The sequence below is a fragment of the Aegilops tauschii genome, chromosome 1 (assembly GCF_002575655.3).
Source record: "Aegilops tauschii subsp. strangulata cultivar AL8/78 chromosome 1, Aet v6.0, whole genome shotgun sequence".
NCBI classification, from domain to species: domain Eukaryota; kingdom Viridiplantae; phylum Streptophyta; class Magnoliopsida; order Poales; family Poaceae; genus Aegilops; species Aegilops tauschii.
Genome location: NC_053035.3, coordinates 457,240,671 through 457,258,381, shown reverse-complemented (window position 1 = coordinate 457,258,381; position 17,711 = coordinate 457,240,671). Strand labels below are relative to the sequence as shown.

General features: G+C 48.0%; 1 protein-coding gene across 1 annotated transcript; it reads left to right on the top strand.

Annotated features, from left to right (window-relative positions):
- Positions 1 to 10,117: 10,117 nt before the first annotated feature.
- Positions 10,118 to 10,510, top strand: LOC141039026 (cortical cell-delineating protein-like). The gene has a single exon (XM_073506425.1). The coding sequence runs from the start codon at positions 10,118 to 10,120 to the stop codon at positions 10,508 to 10,510; it is 393 nt and encodes a 130-aa protein (XP_073362526.1).
- The last annotated feature ends 7,201 nt before the right edge of the window (positions 10,511 to 17,711 follow it).

The following is a 17,711-nucleotide window of genomic DNA, read 5'->3' as shown; positions in this document are numbered from 1 at the left end:
AAACTATGCATCACAAACAGAATCTGTCTAAAACAGAACAGTCTGTAATAATTGGAACATTCACCATACTTCTGATACTTGAAAAATTCTGCAAAAATTAGGAAAAATAAAAAATTTGTGAATAAAGACAGTGCAAAAAGTTTCAGAACCACTTGACGTTCCAGTAAAAAATTCAAAATCGCGCACTACAGCCAAAGTTTCTGTCCTGCACCGCACAAACCAACAAGCATTATAAACATCCTAAAGGCAAACCTTGGCACACTATTTTTATAATAAAATGGAATTGTACAAGGGGATAATTATTTTTGTTGAAAAGTTTCTGTAATTAAGATTCACAAAGTTTCCATGGGCATGAACAAAGTTCAAGGACGTCCCCCACTTTCACAATACTCGTCTATCTCACTTTCACTTTTCTTTTTGAAAAGTTTTGGGTTCCCCTCTTAATTTTTTTGTTTTTAAACTATATAAAAGCACACAACAGAAATAAATGACTCTCTAAAACTTCTGGGTTGTCTCCCTGGCAGCGCTTTCTTTAAAGCCATTAAGCTAGGCATAACGTGCTCAAGTAATGAATCCACCCGGATCCCAAGGTATATCAAAGCCAATTTTAATTAGCAATGATTTGGCATTTAGTAGTGAGAACAAATCAACATATATCAAGCAAAGACGAAGCCTAACTCTCTTCCTATGCATCGGCATGTCATAAAAGAACAATTCATGCACACAAAGTAAAGGCCAATGCATAGTATAAACAGTTTCTTGCAATTTTATCGTGTTGGAAACATAGAGAGGTGGAGATATAGTTCCTCTCTCATAATAATTGCAAGTAGGAGCAGCAAGCATATGCATATTATATTCATCAAAATCATCATGTGCAACGGTCAAAGGCAACCCATCAATATAATCCTTAATAAGTGCAAACTTCTCCGATATAGTGTAGTTGTGAGAATTCAAAAAGATAACAGGACTATCATGTGTGGGTGCAATAGCAACAATTTCATGTTTAACACAAGGAACTATAGCAAGTTCATCTCCATATGCATAATTCATATTGGCATCTTGGCCACAAGCATAGCAAGCATCAAGTTCATCAAAAAGGGATATTTCAAATGAATTCAAGGGATCATAGCAATCATCATAGCAATCATCCTTCGGTAAACACGAAGGGAAATTAAACAATGTATGAGTTGAAGAGTTACTCTCATTAGAAGGTGGGCACGGGTAGCTAATCCGCTCTTCCTCCTTTTGTTCACAGTTTCATCATCTTTTTCATCCAATGAGCTCACATTTTCATCAATTCCTTCTTCCATAGACTCCTACAAAATATTAGTCTCTTCTTGGACAGCGGAGTAGTCCTCAATATATGGTTCACCATAGGCATTAGAAGCATAATTATCATACCAATATTTAAGTATGGCAAAATTTTCAGATTTGTAAAGAGTAGCATCATACGTTTCAATCAAATAAGCAATTTCATAAGCACCTTTAAAAGCAACAAATTCTTCAATTTGTTGAACATCATAGTAATTATAAATACCCTTAGCATAAGAATACACGATTCTATTATCGATAAACTCACATTGGTAGGGAAGGTGTTTCTTAGGGTTTTCAGAACAATAAGTAACATCATATATTTCACATAAATTCCAAGCATAGCATTGCAAACGATGAATTTGATCCAGTAAACGTTTCCCTTTTTCAGATATACGGTGTCGCACATAACAAGCATGCTCATCTAAGGATTTGCCCTCAACTACTCTAGTTGGGGTTTCAGCACGAGCACATAGGGATAGAAGATGATCCAAGTAATAAGCTTCATGAGTGTGATAGATTTTGAGTGGTTCTTCAACCATTGGTTCAGTAGGTACAACTAACTTTTTTGGTATTTTGCGTTTCCTACCCATAACTAAAGATAGAAAACAACTAAGAACAGCAAATAAAAATTACTTAGTGACAAAGCAAACAAGCACACACGAGAATATTCACCCCACGCTATTACTCCCCGGCAACGGCGCCAGAAAAAGGTCTTGATAACCCACAAGTATAGGGGATCAATTGTAGCCTCTTTCGATAAGTAAGAGTGTCGAACCCAACGAGGAGCTAAAGGTAGAACAAACATTCCCTCAAGTTCTATCGACCAACGATACAACTCTACGCACGCTTGACGTTCGCTTTACCTAAAACAAGTACGAAACTAGAAGTACTTGGTAGGTGTTTTTGGATAGGTTTGCAAGAATATAAAGAGCGCATAAATAAAAAGTAGGGGCTGTTTAGATAAAGACACAATAAAGTAAATATAGCGAGTGTGGAAAAGTGGTGGTAGGAGTTGCGAAATTGTCCCTAAGCAATTGACTACTTTACTAGACCGATAGCAAGTTTTATGTGGGAGAGGCCACTGCTAGCATGTCATCCCTGACTTGGAATTCTATGCACTTATGATTGGAACTATTAGCAAGAATCCGCAACTACTAACGTTCATTAAGGTAAAACCCAACCATAGCATTAAGATATATTGGTCCCCTTCAATCCCGTATGCATCAATTTCTATGCTAGGTTGAAGCTTCTGTCACTCTTGCCCACCAATACATAGTCCTATCAACATACAACTAACCCTATGGTGTGATCCAAGCGCGCGCTCATATGATGGGCACCAAAGGACAGCAACATAACCAAAATCAAATTAAATCAATCATAGCAATTCATCAACCACCGGTAGGACAACGAAAATCTACCCAGACATCATAGGATGGCAACACATCATTGGATAATAATATGAAGCATAAAGCACGATGTTCAAGTAGAGGGTACAGCGGGTTGCGGGAGAGTGGACCGCTGTAGATAGAGGGGGGAAGGTGATGGAGATGTTGATGAAGATGGCGGAGGTGTTGGTGAAGATCGCGGTGATGATGATGGTGGCCACGGCAGCGTTCCGGCGCCACCGGAAGAGAAAGGGAGAGGGGGCCCTTCTTCTTCTTCTTCCTTGACCTCCTCCCTAGATGGGAGAAGGGTTTCCCCTCTGGTCCTTGGCCTCCATGGCATGGGAGGGGCGAGAGCCCCTCCGAGATTGGATCTGTCTCTCTCTGTTTCTGTGTTCCTGTCTTCCACCGTTTCGTATATATATGGAGATCCGTAACTCCGATTGGATTGAAACCTTCGCCTAGATTTTTCCCTAAAAATTAGCTTTCTTGCGGCCGAAGAAGAGCAGCAACCGCCTTACGGGTGGCCCACGAGGGGGGCAGGCGCGCCCCCTGCCTCGTGGCCACCTCGGGCACCGTTTCGCGTTGATTCTTCTTCCCATATTCTCCAAATATTCCAAAAATATTCTCCGTCCGTTTTTACCCCGTTTGGATTCCGTTTGATATGGGGTTTCTGCGAAACATAAAACATGCAACAAACAGGAACTGACACTGGGCACTGGATCAATATGTTAGTCCCAAAAATAGTATAAAAAGTTGCCAAAAAGTATATGAAGTTGTATAATATTGGCATGGAACAATCAAAAATTATAGATACGACGGAGACGTATCATTCTCCACTGCTGCTTCTCCCCTGCCGCCTTTGGACTCTGGACGTGCTGGTGCTGCTCCTCTGCCCATGCCCGTGCTGCTACTCCTCAAACTGAGATACTCCATGGAGTATTTGTGATTTGTAACTTACATTGAGATAGATCAATATGATACTCCAATATCTTTTCAGTAGTACTGATGTCAGTTAGAGCAAAGTGTTATGAATGAAACTGAAAATTCAGTTAGCAAAGTGCACAAATATTACTAAAAGCACAAGCAATACAAATATTACTAGAATTTGCTCTGAATTTTGACAGTAAAAATAAGAATTTGCTCTGAAAGTCTATTGTATACACTCTCTACAATACAGTGTCTAGAATCACTGAAATAATTCAGATAAGCAAAACAATGTTAATTTGCAAATTTAACAAAACCATTAATTTGTGAAATTAAAATTCAGTTAATTTGCAAAGTTCAGTTTGCATTGCAAAAGTCAATTAGCACGTTAACAAGATCAGTTAACATGTTCGCAAAACTCTAATGTTCACAAACAGTCCACAAATAAAAGCAACTAATTAATTTGCATCATGGATAGGATTACCTATCATAGGCTCAACCATCAAGCTTGTTCTTATCATGCATTGCTGGCAACTCGAGTAGCTTTACCAAAACATCTGCGACGGGGTCTGGTGGGCGAGCGGCATGGTGACGACTGTGCGGCGGGAGGCAAGAAGGTGGTCGCCCGGTGGGTTGGGAAAGAAGAAGTGGGGGTTTGTGGTTGGCACGAGCTGTCCATTTTACAACTGTATTTACATCTGCGACGATTGGTGATGTATATTTTACATGCGGATGTGTTGTATTTTACATCACTTGGAGCAGATGATGTAAAAATTTATACATCTACATTATCTGTTGAAGCAACATTTTTAGGCCTTGGCGATGTAAAAGTTAATTATTTATACATCTGCATTATTTATTGGAGATGCTCACAGTATGATGCAATGTGTTAGCTTTTCCTTTGTGTTTTGGAAACTTCAAGTCATATTTCTAGAGATTGACCTCTAGTGGTGGGGAAATGTTATACAATACAACGTTATAATACGTCCAAAGAGATAAGGGCATTTCCAATGCTAACGGACACTGTATTTATCCGCGGTCCTGTCCGTTCAAAGAGATAAGGGTGTCTCCAATGCCATCACCCAAAACATAATATTGTATTTGTCCGTGGACGCGTTCGCCGTCAATGATACGGAAGCCGGACATCCAACACCGCCCACATACATTTCAAATCAAAATTGAACTAATCAGATGAATTTCATGTAAAGACGATGGAATTCACTTTAGTTCGGACATAATTTACATACAATGGATGATATTTCGGCCGTTCAACTAAAAATAAACTAAACTAGCTTGCAGCGGACAATGACCTCGGACGCGTGGCCGGCTTACAAGCATCACAACCGTTGCTGTCCATGTTGTTTTCATCGTTAGAGTAGTCCTTCCAGCGGTGGAAGGGCACAAGAGTGCGACAGCCCTGCCTGTCCGCCTCGTGGCGCTTGTGCAGGAAACACGTCGCTTCCTCCTGCGACCTGCGGAGGGTCGCCTTGGCTAATATTGAGCGACCACTCATGTCCGATCTTGGCAAGCTCCCCGTTGACGCGGTGACGGTGACGCACGGCCATATTTGTGGTGTAAGCGAGTGATCGCAGGCACATGCCTCCGTGAGGTCGGGGTTCAGGTGGACCCAAACAGTCACCTCGTTGGTTTGGCGATCGCCCCGTGGAGTGCCGTGTTGTGCCGCTCCCTCCGCGCCGCCTACCTCGCCGCCCTGTCCTCTGCCATGACGAGGCTCCGTAATGATGAGGAGCCTCCACCGCCATTGAGGTAATGGAGGATGTGCCCGCGCGCCATCGCAATCGCCGTTGGCATCTCCTCCTTCATGGCCTTGCCGCGCCAGTTGCGCTGCGGCGGCGACGCCGGCTAGTGGATGCAGCCGTAACGGCAAAAATGGCTCCTTCACCCCGTGGCTGATTTGGACGCCGTGGTTGCGAGCGCGATGTCGGCTTCGCCTTGACACGACGGAGAGGCAGGGAACATTGTTGCTCCTTCACGCGGTAGTGCGGCGATGATGCCGGCTCCACCTTGCGCAGGTTGGAGGCGGCGAGGGCGGCGCCGAACTACGGTAGCGCAGTGAACGCTCGATCATGAGATGGATCTATTGCTGGAACTCCTTGTGTGTCATTGTCGCCTCCAAGAAGAGGCGCGGCAGGTGGTCCTCCTCATCGCTGAAGGAGATGAAGATCTCCTCCTTGTCAGAGGAGCAGGTGTCCGTGGAGGTCAAGGGGCCTGGTGATTGACTGTGGCGGCACAAAGATCCGGAGCCGCCGCCTACCAGTGTGGAGAACCAGGACATCGACATGGTGGAGACGATGATCTGGACAGTGCCAGAGTTGAGATGGTGGGAGTGGAGAGAAAAAGGACTCACGCGGTGCTGTGTGGACAGCGCCGAAGCCCGACTTAAATAGGCGCGACCAAGCCAGGCAAAGGGACGGGAAGGCACGGGAAGCCAACTTCAATGCGGCGCGGTGGTCGGAGTATGCTTCTCGATCGTCGCATCAACATTGAAGCGATGCCGTTTGCTCGTCTGGTAGCTTTGCTCTGACCGACATCATTGTGATGGAGTAGGAGCGGCGCTGACTTACATGAATATGCGGCAACCTCTTCACGCGAAGAGGGTTTTGGGTGGGACCGGTGTGGTGGACGTGTAAGCGGTCCGGACGCCCGCAAAGCCCCATGTTCTGTGTCCGGTTTGCGAGAAAACGAACGTCCGAACTGCTCCATGGACTAATGGGGTGACACGTTGGATAGCAAAATGTGTCCGGACCACTCAGTCCAAACGGCTACGCATGGTTTGGGAGTCGACATTAGAGATACACTTCATGAAACTTCTGAAACGAAAGGAATCATCACATCCTTAATATAGTACATACCGAACTTATTTCAAGGTGTCCTTGTAGGCTTCGAGGATATCTAGCAACGTGTCCTTGGAGGCAACTAAAAAAAGTGGAGGGTTTAGGGATGCTCGTTAAAAAAAAATTCTCATCACTCAGCACATAACAGTTCCTGTATTCCTTTTTTTGCTTATAGGAAAAGGCAGTGTTTCAGTTGATTTACGGGGAATGTAGTGATTCTTGCGTGTATGATTACTGAATGTAGAAATTCCGCGCATGTACTTGCAATGTACCTTCGGTACCATAGCATTATTTCTTGCGTGTACGATTGTACGATTGACCTTCTCTAGAAGAAAAGAGCAATTCAGACATAGGCGCACATTTTCCATGCTGGCTGGCGTTCCTGGTGAGTTGGCGCACTGAGGCACCAAATTTTATCTGCATAAATTGAGAGAATAGACATGAAATTCGACTTCTTACTATATGTAGGTAGTTAAAAATTCAGTATACAATGATTATAGAAAAAAGAGGGTTGACAGGCAAACGTAACTCTTGTTCGACGTTCTGATCATTCTAGTCTTGTCAGCTCCGTCGTTGGATTTCTTCATATCATGTTAAGGTTATGTGAGCAGAGATAAAAGAGAACGGACGTTTGGCTCTCGGCCACCATGGAGGCTTTTTTCAAAAAAGAAATCAAAATTCAAAGTTTTTGGATTTTTTTTGTTAAACAAGGATGTTATGTGTATGTGTGTAAAATTTCAGGATGAAAAACTTTGAAATACGACCTATACGAAAAAAACAAATTCATGGCCCAAGAGGATGAACAATATCATGTGTTAAGAAATCCTAGATTTGTCTTTTTTTGCACAATCCTCATTTCAAACGTATTTTGCCCTGAAAATTTACACACATGTGTGTTATGCCTTCATGTATATACGTGTTTTTTCACGAAATGAAAAATATATCCATCTTAGTGCTAATAACATAAAAGCATACCGTCTTAGGTATTTTGTGTCTCAACCAGTTGAGCAACTTCAAGTCCACGCGTACCATCTTGGTTATGTCGAGCATGGGAAAAGCTAAATTAAAGCATGACAAGGTCGGTAAATATAGTCGATGGAAGTGACAAGGATGCAAGTGGATTGATTGTGGATTCAATGGCCACCCCAAAGAATTACGGCCGGCAGATTTTAAGCGCGTCGACGATTCAACGGGAGATAGGAGGGTCTGGTTTAGAACCATGCGCAAGCCTAAAAGGGGAAGGAAATTCCGGTAGAACAGACACATAAGGAATCTTCAAGTGCTGAGGAAAAGGTTAAATTAAACCTCCAAGGAGAATATGGCGGTACTACAGCACAAAGTTGCTACATACTTTGTCTACATGGTGGCGGCGGCGCGGGTCAGTCGCTTGGCAGTGCGGCGCGTGGAGTCCGGCGGGCCTCCTGCCGGCGGGGACGTCCGGATCTGGCGACTGCTAGGTTGGGAGGTGGTGGTGGGTTGCTGCGACATTGGTGGCGGAGGTTCGGTTAGGGGGGGGGGGGGGGGGGGGGAGACGCGACTAGGATGGCCGGTGCTCTGCCCCTCCTCACCCGTGGGATTCGCATGGTGAGTCCGCTTCGGCCAGATTGGGGTCCAGCAGGGTGCGCCGACCAGGTGGGGGGCCGCAACGAGGTTGTGACCGCGACCTACCTCCTAAGGTAGGCACGACCTGTTCGCCGGCGGCCGCCTCGGCCGACCTGTGTCGAGGGCTTGGTACCTGAGGTTCGGCGGCCCGGTTATCAACAATGTGGGGTTGGGTGTCAGACGGGCGGCTATGGACAGGGATCGTGTAGCAACCGCCCGTTTGTCCAATTTTGGTTCCGTCGCCGGTCTAGGGCCCAGGCCGGATGGCTTCATAGGGACCGGCAATCTTCTCGGGCGGTGGAGTTCTTCGTCGACATGGTGGTCAAGCTTCAGGGCCTAGGGATGACGGTTCAGCGATTGCTACGCAAGGCCTTAGCTGTGACTGGCGGCGACGGCATCTACACACGTTGTTTTCCTCCTTGGAGGCGTTGCTTACGGGCCATCCGCCCTAGGCAATCCGATCTGTTGTAGCATCCTCCTGTCCACGGCGTCTTCCTCGGTGGTGTTCATTTGATGTCTTGACACCTAGTTTCCTCCAGGGGCATTTTGGCACCGGCGATGTACCTTGTTGTGACCTTGGCCTCTTTTAGACGCCAGACTGTTCGGTGTGCGAGGTCATGCTAGAACCAGGGGTTGCTGGTATCAGTGTCATGCGGGTAAGCTGCTGGAGGTATTCTTTAGTGAAGTTGTATCGGGCGTAGTTGTCGGTTGTCAGTGATGCTCTCTCGGGTTGGTTGGTGGGGTGCCGGCAAATGCCGGGCTTGACCTTGTCAAGCCGACGCAGAAGACGTCCGCAGACGCCGCTCTCCTCCTTGGAGGCGTCGTTTATTGGCTCTTCCTCCATCAAACTGATGGTTTCTTACTTCTCCTGGCCCGTCGCTTGAAGTGTCCCTAGGAGTGGTGGCCTGCATGGTGAGGTGTGTCGAGGCGCTCCCTGAAGACTTGGGCTTATTCCCAGGAATTAGCTAGCTTCCTTAGTGTAGTGCTTAGCTTGGCTTAGCTTTAAGCCCCGTTCGGGAATACTCCACTCCAGGCTCCGCTCCAGGAGCGGAGGGAGTTCTAGTACAAAATCCGGGAGCGAACAAATCGCCGCTCCGCAGATTCTAGGAGCTGGTGAATTCCCGAACGCGGCCTTAGTCCCTGCTTTTGGGTTCCGGTTCTTAGCTATTTGTGCTTCTATTGTATAGCCGGTATCCCCAGCAGGGTTGGTGTGCGTTTGTATGCTTCATCTGTAACGGTTGTGGCTTTATTTATAAAGCGGGGCGGAAGCCTTTTTCGTTTCAACATATGTGAAACTAAAGGAATCATCGATGCTATGTGGCCGTCTAACTTACTTGAAGCTGACCTTAATGCCTTATGAGGATACGTGATCTGGTCTGTGTAGGCTCACAGATGAGTGCTGGTGTTGGCTAGCGGGTAGTCCGTCTTACTTCCATTTTAAGGGTTTAGGTATGTTCGCTTACCTATTCATACCTTTTTGTGTATATTAAAAGGCCGCCTGAAAAAGAAAATATATGTGTGTGCTCTATAATACTCCCTCCATTCCTAAATATTTGTTTTTCTAGACATTTCAAACAGACTATCACATACGGATGTATGTAGACATATTTTAGAGTGTAGATTCATTTATTTTGCTCCGTATGTAGTCATTTGTTGAAATATCTAAAAAGACAAATATTTAGGAACGGAGGGAGTAGAAAATGAGTTAGAATGTGGAAATTCTACGCATGTACTTGCATTGTACATTCAGTGCCAACGTGTTATTTCTTGATTGCACTGTTGTACATTGTACTACTAATTAAGACCTTAAGAAATTTAGATAGCGCCCACGTTTCGTAAGTTGCGTGAAATATAGTCTCTCGTTGATGCGAGTCATGACACTAGTAATCTATACGCACGTGAGCACTAATCGTCTCCTCAAAACAACTTCTTGTGTGCGTCCTATAAATTGATACATTCCCAGTATGCATAGGCACCAAGATCGACTCATCCACTCAAGCAGCATCTCGGACAATAGCCACCACCAACCCGGAAACCATGGTGTCCTCCCGCATCCTTCTCCTCGCCACCATCCTCCTGGCCGTGGCTTCTGTCCGAGCAAGTGGCCAGGACCTGCCGCCTCCACCGGCAACGGCACCAGCACCATCCGCCTGTGGAGGCGACCATTGCTCGTTGGACGACGTAGTCAAGCTCGACGTGTGCGTCGACCTCCAGCTGGGAAGGATGGGCCTGGCCAACAAAGACCGATGCTGCCGGCAGATACGTGGGATGCCGAACGCTGCCGACTGTCTGAGCGTCGCCTTCAGTCGGGCTGATCTTCGTATCCGCTTCAATATCGGCAACCACGTCAATGCCGTGCTCACTGCCTGCGGCGTGGCTCACGTCTTAGACCACGCTTGTATTGAACTTGGACCTCGGCCTCGCTGGTGACCCTCACTAAGTGCAGGAATGCGTGCGACTGAGGTTGAGGGGTGCAATAGGATACGTCGCCTACCAAATATACGCGCTGCCTAAATAAATCTGTCATACTAGTATGTACTGGTTTCGACCTAGCTTATCCATCGATGCACACGTGTATCATGGCTGCTGCTACTGCTGGTCGTCTAAATAAGTTGTGGTATCTACCTGCTATTGTAAGTGATGTGTTCGCTTCCTCTTTTCTCTGAGTGAATTGCGAAAATAAATAAATACCACATTCTAAATTCAATTCTGGATTTGCTATCACATTTCTTGGGCGCCTAAAAAATTTACCGTTTCCTTACTAAATTTTCCAATATACACTCATGAGTGATTTGGGATGGATTAAACGAATTTCTGACATGTCGAGCCCGCTGAAAGCGCTGCTGTGGCACATAATTGTCAACCTCGTTAATTGACCGTTAGTTTGGACGGAGGGCCCACCCATCAGCACCGTTATCTCTGAAACCTTCTTCTCCCTTCTCTGGGTGGCATTTCTTCAAACACGTTGTACGCAGGTGCAGTGTGGAACATCAACAGGAAGGTGTGCCTCAGCAGCGTGTATCGCACCCGCGGTCGCTTCCCACGTCATCCCGGACCGCCGAGCCCCTACCCGGTTGAATCCCTGCCACCCCCGGCGGCCATGTGTCGCACCAATCCTAGCGACCAGCGCCCCGTGCCGCTGCACCGACTAGACCCGGCACACCATCGTCCCACCCGACACATTTCCTTGCTGCACCAAGTGCTGGATGCGGCACCAGCGACAAGGCCTAGGAGAGGAGGGACAACCATGAATGCCCAGGTGCAGCATGGTGGTTCCTCCTCTCAAGTTCAATGGGGTAGATGAGGGTACCCCACCCCTGCCCCCTTCTCCGTCTCGGCCAGGAGGGGCTGCTCCAGCGCGACAATGAGAAGGGGATAGGGGGCACTTAGCCTCAATGCCCCGACCAGGTCTAACGCGCCACCAAGGGGAGGAGGAGGAGCTCCACCCTAAACCCCATGCAGTTCACAACTGCCAGCTAGGGAAGAGGTGGACGGGGAGGATATGGGGCCGCCGTTGCCCTGCCTTGCGTGTCCATTCTCACACTCCCTTACCCGTGCAACCGGCCGTTCCATGCTCGTCGCCGTCCATGGACGTGAATCTGGCCACCGTCGAGGTTTTGGGTGATGAGTGATTCGGAGATGCCGCCGCGTCCGACAACTTATTGGTGGGCCCATGCTCAATTTAACAGTGAACACAAATAGTGCCATGTTGACCTGGCGAGTGGGCTCGACATGTCAGAAATTGATTTAATTCATCCCAAATGGGTCATAAATGTTTACTGGGAAAATCAGTAAGGAAACCGGTGGATTTTTGGGGCGCCCAGGGACTATGGTAGCAAATCCAGAATTGAACTTAGAGTGTGGTGGTTTTTTACAATTCACTCTTTTTCTTTGGTCTGATCATGTTTTATGCAAAACAATTGTGGGCTTCTAGTCACCAAGTTGATTCGGCAAACTTTTTTACTCACAACACAATTTGCCAAGTGTCATTGTGAGCATTGCATAAATTTCTCTATCACAAGCTATAGCGTTCAAATAAGATATACTACATGGCATCAAAACAATACATCACAACATCATAGATCGGATATGGGTGTGCCATACTTGATTAAGGTGGGTTGTTGCCTAGCATGGAAAGTTGTGCAAGAGATGGCGTAGTTCAGTTGGAAAGGCTAATTGACATGTCCAACATAGAAAGATCACATACTTGATCAGATATGGGTATCTGTTCCTCGACCTCCTCCTCCTCGGCATTGACGTCGGGGTGCGCCTGCATCTCCTCGAAGGCCACCTTTGCCTCGTTGTCCTCCTGCTCATTCTCCCTGCAGTTACGGTACAACTCAGACGGTGTGGGCTCAAGCTCTGAGTAGTTGGTGTCGCCAGAAGCGCCGGATGAACAGCTACCCGAGGCCGCCGATGAAGCGCCAGACTAGGAGCCCGTGCCGGAATTGGAGCTCACTCCCACGTTGGTGCCAAGCGCCCGCGCCCTCGGGCAACGACCTCCTGTGGAGATCCAGGTGATGAAAAGCTTCCTCATCATGGCTGTTGAACTGGATTCCGCGACGCGTGGAAGAAATGGAGTGGATTGGAGCGGCCGTGGAATGATGCCGAACGACGGTATTTAAGCAGTGCCGAGAGTGGGATACAGATGGTGGCGGGAGATTGTTTTGGCGATAGATCAATTTGGCGGGAATGCACGGTGGTGGGAAGGATCGGCGGACGTGGTGGCGATGGCAATGGGGCACCGTCGTGTGGCTATGCTCTCTGGACGACGGCGGAGCAGAGATAACGGAACACTTGCAAAACTGGTACTATTGGTACTATTGGTATTGGTCGGATGCACATCAGAGAGTGTCATGCTTTCATGGTTTGCCCTCTCCCTATGCATGCGGCGTGAAATCACGATTACTGCCACCATCTTGCCTCTGCGCGCCAAACCAGGATTTAGTCATGGCGCTTCGTCTCCGTGCTCCAAAATACAGGAATACGTGCAATCACCACAAAAATAGGAAAGTGACTGGTGCACCCAGATTTCCGCCACTAATTTAGTCACGGCCTGCTATGTCATCTCGAAATAAGGATACTGGTGTAATCTTCAATAAGGATGGAAGGACACCATTTTGATAGATCTTTCTAATAATTTGCAACAACATGACTATAGGAGACGCACATCACAATTTGGTTCGATAGCAGAGCAAGATTCTAGGAGCATTCCAAATGAACCTGTTGAAGGTATGCTTCATTTGCAGTTAAGTTTCATCTGGTCTGTTCAGTCAGGCACATATGATCTGTCGGAAGACTTGGAGGCAGAACGTGACATCTGAACCGGAATATTGCAAAGGGACGCTCCCATAATCTTGCTCTGCGATTGAACCAAATTCGGATGTGCCACTCCTATAGTCAAGTTATAGTGACCATTTGATGGTCTGCTTCATTTCGGGTTAAGTTTCAGCTGGTACATTCAGTCAGGCATAGATGCTTCACGATTTTACATGGTATGTACTATGTGGAATTGTACCATCAAAGACAAAACTATCATAGCGCCTAAGAGGAAGGCGCTATGATGTGTTGGATAGCGTCTAACTCACATGCGCTACTCTAGGACTTAGTGTTTGCCCATTGCCAGGGCCAGAGAGCAACAGAGAGCATATGAGGGCGGGGGCGAGCTGGAAATTTTCTAAGCCAGCGTGTAGCGCTTAAGGCAAAGGCGTCATGCTCCATAGCATGGCGCCTAGACGAAAGGCTTCACACAACCAGGTGTGGGCCCCGACCGGGCAGCACCGCACCACGTTGGCAGGGAGTGTAGCACCTGTCAGAACGGCGCTGCCCCGTGTAGCATAGTGCCTACATGTTGAGTGCTACCCGACAGGGTTATCTAGGTGAAATTGGTTCACGGACAGTTCATTCTGTAAATTTGTTTCGCCTTTAGGTCAGTTTTGCCCGCAAATGACATGTACAACAGACCCAATGAATGTGGAGCTTCAGATTGGGTCTCATCTGTCTTCATGTGACTCTAGACCCAATGAATTTGGAGCTTCAAGTTCTTGACAGCTACTCCCTTCGTCTGGGAAAGAATGTCGGGAGCACAGTGTAATGGCAATTTTGCAAAACAAACCTCATAATCTTAAAACCCATACAAACAGGTCCCTCCATCTTCTTCCTCCGCCCCTCGCCAGCGTGTCGCTTGGGGCCGGCGCCCCCCAGCTACGAAATTCGCCGCCGCATCCAAGGACTTGCTCCGCCGCAGCCATCCAGGAACTGCTCCACCGCCGCCGCCTAGGAACTACACTGCTAAGATCCCCTCCCGTCGCGATCTCCTATGCGTTGCCGCCACCCAGGACCTTCCTCCGCCCGTCGTCTGCGTGTCATCGGAAGCTCCTGCCACGATCCGGTGGACCAGGCACTACTGCAGGATGGTCCAAACGCGGCACTACGATCAGAGACCCTTCAACGAAACTGTGTGCGATGCCATAATCGCAAACAGTGGTGTAAAAAACCCGTCAAGAAACCCGTCAAAAACGGTCTTTTGGTTGCATTGGCTAGAGCATGCACTTCTACATGGTATCAGAGCCAAGAGGTCTTGAGTTCAAGACCCTGCCAACGCAGTATTAAAAAAAATGATTCTGCGGCCTACATCGATCCCACGTCTAAGGACTAAAATAGCCTAGACGTGAGGGGGAGTGTTGAAATATATTGCTCGCCTCCCTCCATCAGTTCGGACTTTTGGATGAGTTGACTAGAGCATGCACTTCTACACATTTCAAATCAAAATTGAACTAATCAGATGAATTTCATGCAAAGACAATGGAATTCACTTTAGTTCAGACATAATTTACATACGATGGATGATATTTCGGTCGTTCAACTAAAAATAAAGTAAACTAGCTTGTAGTGGATGATGACATCGTACGCGTGGTCGGCCTCCAAGCGTCACCGCCATTGTTGTCCATGATGTTGTCGTCGTTAGAGTAGTCCTTCCAGCAGTGGAAGGGCACGAGGGCGCGACAGCACTTCCCGGCCCCCTCATGGTGCTCGTGCAGGAACCGCTTCACTTCCTCCTATGACCTGCGGAGGGTCGCCTTGGCTAATGCTAACTCTGGAGGCCTTGCCCCTGCGGGCGGCAGGGGTCTCACTGAGCGACCACTCATGTTCTATCTTGGCAAGCTCCCCGTTGAGGCGTTGACGGTGACACGCGGCCACCTTTGTGGTGTAAGCGAGTGATCGCAGGCACATGCCTCTGTGAGGTCGGGGTTCAGGTGGACCCAAACATTCGCCTCGTTGGTTTGGTGATCGCCCTGCGGTGTGCCGTGTTGCACTGCTCCCTCCGCGCCGCCTGCTTTGCCGCCCTGTCATTAGCCGTGACAAGGCTATGTAATGATGTGGAGCCTCCGGCGCCATTGAGGTAGTGGCGAATGCGCCCGCGCGCCATCGCAATCGCCGTTGGCACCTCCTCCTTCATGGCCTTGCCGCACCAGTTGCGCCGCGGCGGCGACGCCGGCTAGTCGATGCGGCCATAACGGATATGCGGCGGCAAAAATGGCTCCTTCACGCGGCGCCTGATTTGGATGCTATGGTTGCGCGCGGGGTCGTCGGCTCCGCCTTGACATGACATAGAGGCGGGGACCATTGTTCCTCCTTCATGCGGTAGTGCCGCGATGATGCCGGCTCCACCTTTGCGCGGGTTGGAGGCGGCGAGGGCAGTGCCGGACCACGGCAGCGCAGTGATCACTCGATCATGAGATGGATCTATTGCTGGAACTCCTTGTGTGTCATTGCCGCCTCAAAGAAAAGGCGCGGCGGCTGGTCCTCCTCATCACCAGAGGAGATGACGATCTCCTTCTTGTTAGAGGAGCAGGTAGCCGTGGAGGTCAAGGGGCCTGGTGATCGACTGTGGTGGCGCCAAGCTGCCAGTGTGGAGAACCAGGACTTTGGCATGATGGGGACGATGGTCTGGACAGTGCCTGAGTAGAGGTGGTAGGAGTGGAGAGAAAAAGGACTCGGCGGTGCCGTGTGGACAACTGGAGCCGGACTTAAATAGGCTCGACCAGGCCAGGCAAAGGGATGGGAAGGCACGAGAAGCTAACTTCAATGCGGCACGGTGGTCGGAGTATGCTTCTCGATCATCGCGTCAACATTGAAGCGATGCCGTTTGCTCGTCTGGTAGCTTCGATCTGACCGACATCATTGTCATGGAGTAGGAGCGGCGTTGACTTGCATGAATATGCGGCAACCTCTTCGCTCGAAGAGGGTTTTGGGTGGGACCGGTGAGGCGGACATGTAAGCGGTCTGGACGCCCGTGAAGCCCCCCTGTTCTGTGTCCGGTCAGGGCCGGCCCTGGGCCATGGTGAAGAGTGCGACCACCTAGGGCCCAGCTTGATCAGGGGCCGTGTCTTGTAGTAGGATAGAAGGAAAAATGAAAAAAAAGGATGGCAGCAGGCCCAGCCCATTATGAATAGATGCAACCGATCAATTTGGGGGGATTACGCGCACGCTGTTATCTTCTCGATAACACCACCGTCACCTCCTCTCGCTTCTTCTCCCAGTCTCATTTCTTCAATGCTAGTTCAACTTTTCCCCAATTAATTGACCCAACTCCCCAAAGGCCAGCGCTCCAAATGATGATAGTCAATGGATTGTTTCGTTGTATTGTAAACCCGGTTCTTCAATCTTTTATGTAGGGATGGCACCCGCAGGGTATGGGTATGGGTGAAGCCTCCTCATACCCTTACCCTTCCACCATGGACTTACCTATCACCCACATCCATACCCATCAAGGCTACACCTTTTTCCCATACCTGTCACCCAACAGGGTATATGGGTACCTGCGGGTAAAAATACCCGCATTTACAACACATCAAACTGAGTAGAAAATAGTTTTGAAAGACAACATATAATCATAAATTATTAATAGCAACACATTTTAAACAAAACACATTCTCAAAAACAAAAAAAAACTTGCCCATAAAGCAACCCATAAAAATGTTAAACAACAACACATAGTCATACACTTTAAGTTCACAAAATCACGATAAATTATAGAAATAATTTGACTGCACATTAGAATTTTTACCTAGTGCGATTAGGGGGGGTGTTAATACATTAGAATATTAGAGGAAACCCATTTATCAACATTTTAGATGGGTACATGGGTACGCGGGCATGGGTTATACGATCCCATACCCGTACCCTCTCTACCCGATGGGTATGGTATCTTCTCATTTAAGTACCCATGGGTAAATTTTTGTCCCATACTCTTACCCTAACAGGGTTTTTACCCATAGGGCACACGGGTAATGGGTACCCATTGCCATCCCTACTTTTATACAACAAAGCCTCGATATCATCAATGAGGACCGACGCGGCTAACCAACCACACATCACCCTAATGATTGAGGCGTTGAGGGAAGCGCCCGAGGACGAGCACTGTAGGTCGCAGTGTGTTCCGGCGACCGCTGAGAAGTCGGCCGTGGCGGTCAGGGCCCAGACCGGAGTTTCCAAGTTTTTAGTCTGCAGCGTAAGTCATTCATGTGATTTTTCAGCAAATACTTTGGCGCCTATCTATGTATCTTTTTTTAATTGAGAATTCTGTCTATGTACTGGCCCCTGTCTATGTCTTTGTGTTATGTGAAGT